Genomic DNA, 9349 nt, shown 5'->3' on the forward strand with positions numbered 1-9349 from the left:
AGCAATACACCTTAAATATATTGTCTTTAAAAGGTCTAAATTTTACCATTCTTGGCATTAATAAAAATTTCTCTGCTTAAATACTTTGCACTTACTCTCAAGAAGTTCAATTTGTTGATGAATTAATATCTGGTCAATCTGTTTGTAGTTGAAAAATTAAACAGAATAAATAGTTAACAAGTTGCAACTACAAGAAAACTAGTTTTAAGAAGCACTGCTGTTTCATTTCAGAATGCAGGTTTATGGATCAATACGTTGTCTAGAGGCAGATCATCTACCAGTAAAGCTGTGGAAGTAGCTTACACCTCCCCCTCCCCGCACACACATCCTGTTCCCTGTCAATTTAGCAGAACAGTGTTTCAGAGAACCAGGGCAGATGGCAGAAGTTATACCCAAGCTGTTCTGGTTACAAGGACATAGGGCTAATGTGCCTGTGCTCCTTTCAGGACTTGGCAGCTCAGCAACAGAGCCTGACACAGCCTCTGACACAAGATGGCCCAGATGCCTACATCAGGAGTCCATACAGACAAAACCAGTAAATTGCGAAATTTTAATTTTAGAGCAGAAGCTCAGCTACTGCTCAGCTCTGACTGAAACGCAGGAAAAAATCAGCTTCTCCTCACTGGTGTTTTTTGTTTGCTTGTTTTTTTGAGAAACTTGCAAAACTGACTGAACAACATCAGAGTTAAGCCTTAATATTTGCTCCCAGTGATGAGAAGAACTTCACTTTTACAGTACAAGGACATATTCTCTAACGTGAAGACCATTCTTATTTTGCTATTAGTGTTATGTACATCATGAAGCCTGACTAGCACCTCACCTAACAGCATTATGAAGAGGTGTGAAGAAAGCATAATGTAGAAAATTAAGCACCTCTAATGTGTTACAGTTGCCCATATTATAACTATTTATTATGTACACCTTGCCATATCACATTACACCTCACAAACACTAACTTCAGAAGCGGAAGGATGCTTGCCAGGCATGTGCCTGCAGTCCTTTAGGGTCTCACTTGGCAGAAGAGCTTGAAGTTCTGCAGCTAGAACAGGTACATCCACACTCAAAACATGCATCAATCACATTGCAAAAGGCTTCACTTAGCAGCCCCAAATCAGCAACAAAGACATATGCCTTTTTTTTTTTTTTTTTCTCCTCCTAGCTTTTTCACAGATGCAGGTTGCTTCCCCTGTTTTCTGGGAAAGGAGTAAGGATGCAGGTACCTGAGTGAGGTATTCCAGTCCAGGGGGGCAGTTGGGAAGAGGAGGAGGGACAGGCATCCACATTATCCCCTGCTGCATGATGGGCTGGTTTTGGATGGGTGGAACAGCAAACCCAGCTGGGACTCCCATGGGCTGTGCCTGGAAACCATAGCCTCCGGTGCCTGGGACACCTGGTGTGTTAGAAGACATGCAGTTGGGAAACAGATGTTGGAAGTAATTGCCCCGTGGATGTTTAAAATATTAATTTCTTCACTATTTTGCACTGTGAAGATCCTTACACCTATGATATATCTCAGTTACCGATACTACAACTTCTGTGAAGGAAGTTACACTGGACCCCTCTAGACAAAAACAAAAAAATAAGAGCATCATTCTTGAATATACCATAAATTTTCTTCACACAGGCAGTTCAGAAATTAGAAACAAATAAATGAAGCTTATAAGTAAAGCAGACAGAATACCTTAAAATACACGAGAAGTATTGTCATTTACAGGTTGTCAGTTGAACAAATGAGGAATTTAAAGACAACGTTTTCCTAGGATGTTACCTTCTACTTGTGTGAAAGGAACTGTCCTTGTAGTAAAGTTCATCCACACTTTTCAAAACAGATGAGTGTGATCTAAAAGCTGCACTTTCTCATTTGTTTAATTGATTATTTTTCAAAACAGGAAATGCATAACTCCTTCATGGAGGAGGTGCATAGTAAAGGAGGAAACAGTTTCACATTTTATGAATGCCAAACAAGATTTCTTTAGTAAGCACTCCCCAGGAAACACAAACATTAATGAAGCACTTCAGGGTCAAAGTGCTCAGCACCCCATCAGATGGCGCACACAGCACTGCCTTAGTGCTCACAACCCATCCCACGTCCCAGGCTTGCCTGTCCACACCAACCTGGTCTTTGCTACACAGATGCTTTATGACCTTGTAGCTGAAGCTGCTGGAGTTGCTATTGAAAGTTACAGAACAAGAACTGTAGTTTTTTCCCTTATTTAATGCTTTCCTGGTAGGCAGACAGGCTTTCAAACTCGTGCAGAGGAAATCTGTATTTTACTCAGAAGCAAGCACAATACAGAATATTTTTGTAGAGCTGTACAAAGAGAAATAGTTCAAGATACTGACTTGTAGACTCTTTAGCCCAAATGAGTTCAGCACCAATGTTTCACATTACTTTACAAAACATGGACTGTACCATGTGAAAGCCCATGCCCACAAGCAGGACGGTACCTCATGTGATAGAAACAACCACTCATAGGTATCAGGATGACTTATCCAGAGAAGCATCCACCCCTACGGAATACAAAACCACTTTTATGACTGACCACAGGCTTTGTTCACAGGCCAACTATCTACTGCTATTGTGTGCAAGTGTGTGCACATGCAATTAATCAAAAGGAAAACTGCTCCCCCGAACCTCATTGCACAGGCAGCGAGTGCTCATTCCCCACTGCTGCCAACTGCACTCACAGACCTCTGACTGCCTTGCCACAAGATGCACAAGCTTCCACTTAGGAACAGCACAGTAACTTAGGCCAAACTTTTTGCATTTTATTTATACCCTAGGTTTTGAACTTCATAATTCAATTTTGCTCATTGTGATTTGATTCTTCAGAAAGCAGTTGGTTGCCAGAACATGAGAAGCTATTTAGTAGTGCTGCATTTTGAATGTGGAACAGAAAATGAGGTAAAAGAGGAGAAAAACAAGAGTCAAAGTGTTAGGTATAACCATGTGAAGTACAGCAACAGCGTAGGACACAGGAACAGAAAGGAGGAGGAAAACAATTCTTTCTTTGGTTCTGGATTTCCAAAGAAAAACAAAGTGAAATACTGAAATAACATTTTAATTAAAAAATCTGATAATCAGCAAGATGCCACACATTAATGGCTTTGCACCAGTAGCACCTCCCTAACAAACTTCCCCTAGTGACCACTGAGGAACGTCCAACTTTATCTCCCACAGCTGTTGCTACTGCACAGCACATACTAACCTGTAGCCCCAAGAAGGAAAGATAATGACTTTTCAGCAAAACAGAAATTAACAGAAGCTCTACAGAATTAACAGAAGTATATCAGAGTTGTGAAACCTCCTGTTACCCCATGCTTATTTCCTAATAGTATAAGCAGATCAGTAGCCAAGCAACCTACCTTGGTAAGTTCCAGTTCCATGCTGTGGGTAGCCACTGGGGACTTCACTGCCTGGTGCATAGCCAATGTTAGAAAATCCAGGTGCTGGTGCAGGTGTGTGTACTAAAAGAATAAGACATACACTGAATATTGCTTGTTTCCTCTGACCCTAGAGTGAGAGATCCCCAACATTGCTTCCTTTTTCAGAGTAGACACAGAATAAAATTCAGCAGCTTTTTCTGCAGAGCAAAACTGCATAACAAGCTTGTATTTAAGCTTGTATTTATTATTAGTATAACTGAAAGGAGCTTAGATCCTTAAAGTGCAGAATAAAAGCAAGTATTGCACGTAACATCATGAAGATGTAACGGAAACATTTAGCCCAGAAGGGTCTCTACAGATCACCCAGTCCAACCCCTGCCCAAGCAGGGTCAGTTCACTTTCTGTCTGGACCAGAGGTGCCTTTGTTCATTTATATTCAGAAGGAGGCTTTAACTCAAAGAATTGCCAGGGAATTGCCAGGCTGTCCTCCTGTACAGAATGGAATGGTTATGAGCCACTCTCCACTATATGAAAGTCAATTTTCTTCAAGTTGGGACTATACTAATGCCTCACTAGCAGACTCAGAGGGTTATGGATTTAAAAGCATTTACCAAGCAGCAAAAACTTGATTTTCAAGATTATTTATTTAACTTCAGAAATCAAGATCTGAAAATGTAAGCTATATGTGTTGTAAAGGAGCCAATTTTAAAACATAAATAATTTCAAATTAAAACATTCATACATGTTTCATAAAATTAGAAGCTAAACTTACTTGAACACCTCAGGCAGACCCATGTTCTTTGGTATTAACAAAAGATGGCATTTTGTTTATATTTTACTCACCTTGCATTCCTGAGGATCTGCTTATAATTTTTCTGCAAAAGAGGATTTTTATTTTTTAAAAATATATAATTTTACATTAATTATTCTGAATTTTCTATTTACTATTATTGATAAAAGATATTTTCCTGTCTAAACTGTATTGGAAAGCTGAATTACAAATAGAACTAAAATGACTTTAAGTATCCCAGCTTCCATCTAGCCCATCTCCACCACACATAAACTGGAATTATGTATGCCTTTATTCATGCTTTGAGTACCCTGAAACCATCCTCAACTTAAAGGAAAGCATCAAGATATGCAGTTACATAACTGCAGTGCAGGACTCCACTGTGCTGCCATTAAGAAACATCATGCAATTCACATGAACAAATCACTGCCCTAATTTCAGAGCAACTGGTTTAGTGTACTGATGTTGACTACAAAACCTGCTGGGGTAAATCCTGGAGCAGCCACGGTGCCATGCTACCACCTATTCAGTTCTTTATGCTAATCCACTTAGGAAGTGATACTACTAAGTATTACATATCCAGTTTCTGTGTCCACATGATAATAAAGGGTGGACTTGCACAGGCAGGTGGGCTTCCATAGCAGAATGTCATGAGTGAAAGGACCGAGTACTTGTCTTTTTCATTATGCTCTTTCAGAGTTGCCAAAAAGGAATTTAAAAAACAAAACAAAACAAAACAAAACGAGCCTTTAGTGATGCCAGCACTAACCTGCAGAGATACTCCTTTCAGTCTCTGAGGTAAGGAGAGAAGCAAGACAATGGCAGTAACTTACATTAAATAAAAAGGTCTAAAATAGCCAGGAGATCTGTAAGTGGAAGTATAAAAAAGCACATTATAGGAGCTTCTTTCTATAGGATCAAAATATTTAAAATAAAAACATAAAAATAAACTTATTTGTTCTTTAAAAAGAAATCAGGTCAAGTTAAACTAGCAATATATGTTGTCTGCTATGGTTTTTCCAGCTAGTTAAATTCAAAGCTGTGAATTAAATTGAAACTGAAAGCAGTTCCTTCCTGCTTTTTCACTTGCAGAGTAAACACAGATGTCCCAGGATGATGTTTAATGGTTTGGGGACGATAGGGCATGTATCTCACTTCCCAACTCATGCACAACATCCTCTTTGTTTAATAAATTGCTCTGAAAGCATTGTTGTAGGGTCTTTTCTACTTCACTAACTTTACTAACAAAACCACTACATACTTTTATTTGATTCTGGTTCCCAGGTTAAAAAAAAAAAAAAAAAACATTTAATTTAAAAGTCTAAAAGAACATATTCAAACTACAAAACTTAAATCTTGTTCTCACAGTTGATGACATAGTGACAAGTTTCATAAACAACCATATTAAAATATGTTAACAAAAGTACCAGCTTTTAGGAACAGAGCAAATTAAAGGTCAGTTAAAAATCTTTACTTAAATTAGCAAAAGATCAGTTTATACTGTGAGGTGTTCCAGCTACCCGAACTTCAGTGAAATACTGAGAATTACAACTGAACCCTTGACTAAAAGGAGAGTAGAGAAAGAATCACATTATTTTTAAAAGTCTAAAAGAACATATTCAAACTACAAAACTTAAATCTTGTTCTCACAGTTGATGACATAGTGACAAGTTTCATAAACAACCATATTAAAATATGTTAACAAAAGTACCAGCTTTTAGGAACAGAGCAAATTAAAGGTCAGTTAAAAATCTTTACTTAAATTAGCAAAAGATCAGTTTATACTGTGAGGTGTTCCAGCTACCCGAACTTCAGTGAAATACTGAGAATTACAACTGAACCCTTGACTAAAAGGAGAGTAGAGAAAGAATCACATTATTTGTTTAAAAGAAAGGCTTTAGAGTAACCCAGATTCTTTTCTCTCTCTGCCACACATGAACATCACTGTGCAATCTCAGATTTATAAAAAGTTGATATGCTCTATAGCTAGAAAAGCAGCCAAGATTTTACAAAGTTCAACTCCCTTTCATCAGACATGATGCTAAATAGTTAAGATCCTTTATTTTCCTATAATTGCCTCTTTTCTTCTATTGTTTTTTATCTTCTACCACCTCCAATTCAGTCACCAAGATTAACAACTGCCAGTAATGTCCTGCATCCTGCTTTTCATGTGAGTAATTTATAAGGACTGTGAAATAACAGACAATTCTGAAATACTAAAGGAATACATAACAAAATTAACCTTCGTTGACCTTTATATTGCACAATATCTTTGTAAACCACATTGTTACACATGGGGAAATTCCCACCTCAGTCAAGAAACAGTAGTAACTGGAAGACCAGTCATGCGTTAGTTCCCGATCCCTGGCTTGCACAATCTAATGATTTGAAGCCTACATCAGATTAGTAAAATGAAGCTTTACATGATGCTAGGTGTTACCAGGTCTCATACCAGTTTTAAAATAAACATATTTTAAATAAAATAATTGAAGCATTACTTACTTAGAAGGGAAAAATAAAAGTTTTTCATTTAGCTCCCTCCAATGCAAAAGGGGGGGAATGCAATTTCTGTCTGATGGAGTTAAAAGTTCCACAGAATTAAAAAAAAAAATAATAATAAAAAAGCAGTTTCAGCAATAGAAGTCCATTACTGAATTAATTTTCCTTTAACAAAAACAGTAGCTGCATGAATCTCTTGTGCTACCCTGGCCACATGCTGTAACCTGCACTGAGAACATAAATTGAGAGCATTTTGTGTTGGAGTGAATGAGCTGACCATGGTGTTTCAGAAGAAGCAGCTGTACAACTTTGTGTTCATCTTACAAAAAGCTTTACAAGGCCCTGATCAACATGATCTGAATTTGAATTTAGCCTGGTTTTAAGCAGAGGAATGAACCAAATCACCTCCAAAGGTTAAACTTTCCAACCTAAATTATGCTAGGATTATAAGGATCCTTCACATTTTGTTACATTATCTGAGGTATTTACTGATTAAACATTCCCCAAAATTCCCCAGCTGGAGTGCTGAAGGGTGAAAGAAGGGTGGGGACCGGGCTCTGGCTCCAAACACCCCACCCCTCACTGGGGCTATTTTGGGTTAGGTCTATGCAAGACAGCCTGGGCCAGGAAAAGCTGCCAATTTTTGCCCTTTCCTGACAAACTCCTTTAGCAACTCATAGCTCTGAGTCCACTCTCCCAAAGGAAATATAGATGAGATATAAGAAACTTCTGTTCTCTGGAGGAGTGAACATACTTAGGTTCTGCTTTACACCAAGGAAAGCAAGAGATTTTCTGGCAGCAAGGAAGCACTGGGGGAACTGGGAACTTCTCAGATAAAGCACTTTCTGGTCATGACCAACCCTTATGAAATACAGTCTCTGGACGGCCTGAGGTGCCCCTGCTGTGCCTGCCCACTGGGAGGGGGAAAGGCAGGCACTGCCAGGTGCCTCTTCTGAAACATGCAGCTTAAATCCCGCAGCACGGCTTCCAAACTTGACCACTGCAACACAGAGAGGAAAGGCAGAAGAACTACCCGTGTCCCTCTCATCTCCCCCCTCCAAACGATCCTTCAACTACCAAGAGCAGCCATTCAGCTCAGCTGCAGGTTAGCAAGCTGACAGCAAAGCCCCACACCTCATTTGCTGTAGAGTTCACGAAAGAAAGGACCTCATACGAGAAGTATTATTGTTCATATGCTGTCTCTGTATGTTCTACTACCCAGAACCCACATTGCCAGCCTTCCTCCCCATCCATAGGAGTTCCCAGAATTTTTCCCTTTGCTCTCAGAACTGCTGTGATAGCTTAAACCCTCTCACCCAGCTGCAGCACACCCTACTGATTTCCCCATTTGCTCCTCACTTTTTGGAATGGTTACTCAAATGGGTAACATGGAAGCAATCCCCAGAGGCATCCAGGTGCCCAGGCACAGTGGTTTTCCCCCCCCTAGGATTTCTGAGCTCAGGAACTTAAGGACAGTCAAAAACTTTTGGAAAGGGAATGAAGGAAATGGAAGTGAGAATACAACTGTTCAAGTTCAGAGAACAACAAGGAAATAACATCCCTAGATTATTCCTTCTTAAGGAATGGCAGAATGTCAATGTTTCTTTTCAGTCACTTTCTCATTTTCAGAACTGCATGCACAACTACATCTGTCTTACCCTGATGCATGTCAGTAGATACTCTGCAACTGGTTGCCAAGGTCTTAATTCAATTAACTACAGTCTCTGCTTTTTATCAGAAAAACAGTATTCTAGCATGAACTTCAGTTTCGTTTCTTATCCAGCTCACCAAGAACGCAGTAACATAAGCCCCCTAGCACAAACATCACACATGATGCCATTTAAATACCAACACAGAGCCTTTCCCAGAAGGTTTAAAATTAACAAAACAGACTTTGAAAGTTAGATAGCTGTGAGGCATGAATTAGTTCACCCTAGCTAGCTTCGTGGCCCTTTTTTCGTCAGCACGTTACATTAGACTATGCAGCCACTGGATTTTAACCTTGAATGCTGGAGAAATAGTAGGCTTAAAACAATCTAGCTGATGTAATTAAACGTTGTTTTCTGCTAAAGCTAACAGAACTGCCTTCAGAAAAGGCATGACATGAGCTGTAAGCTGACATAAAATTATTTTGTTTTGATGCAGTAAGGTACTCTTTGCCCTTCTTTAGACATCTCTCCTGAAACCTGGGAGTCCCAACACCTGAGAGCCACAAAACCAGGTCACACTCTAGGTATCCAGTCTCGCTGAGACAAGGGGACATCTCTAACGCTGCTGGCTTCACTGGGTGACAGGACCAGCCCTGCCTGAGCCACCCTGCTCCGGCAGCTCCCTCGGGCGGGGCTCCCCCAGGGCACCTCGGCACTCACACAGCGGTAACTGGCAGATACTTGGCCACCTCTAGTGACTGACTAACTGTTGCTAAAGAGAGACATTTTCTAACTTAATGCAAAGTCCCAAATGGGAATATGTGACTCTTCTAACCATCAGGTCCTTTGCACGGCCCTTCTAATCATCAGGCATCTCTCTGATGAATATATATATATACACACCAGAAATAACATACGGTAAAGAAATAATACATGGCAAAGAATACCCGTTTCCAAAGCCGAGGCGACGTTCCGAAGGGAAACCCGCTCCCAGCCCCGGCCGCCTCTCGCCGCCCTCAGACCC

At 39.9% G+C, this 9349-nt stretch overlaps 1 protein-coding gene across 1 annotated transcript in view; it reads right to left on the reverse strand.

The window, feature by feature from the left end:
* The window catches only part of LOC104392295 (phospholipid scramblase 1-like), a 15867-nt gene that overhangs the window by 4580 nt on the left and 1938 nt on the right, over window positions 1-9349 (reverse strand). Inside the window, exons 3-6 of the mRNA XM_010001679.1 lie at window positions 7199-7264; window positions 3367-3462; window positions 1221-1390; window positions 96-138 (exon numbers count right to left, since the gene is read on the reverse strand). Coding sequence (XP_009999981.1) covers window positions 96-138; window positions 1221-1390; window positions 3367-3462; window positions 7199-7264 — 375 coding nt within the window. The remainder of the gene's footprint in view (window positions 1-95; window positions 139-1220; window positions 1391-3366; window positions 3463-7198; window positions 7265-9349) is intronic.

The sequence above is a fragment of the Chaetura pelagica genome, unplaced genomic scaffold, assembly GCF_000747805.2.
Source record: "Chaetura pelagica isolate M959 unplaced genomic scaffold, ChaPel_1.0 scaffold207, whole genome shotgun sequence".
Taxonomy (NCBI): Eukaryota; Metazoa; Chordata; class Aves; order Apodiformes; family Apodidae; genus Chaetura; species Chaetura pelagica.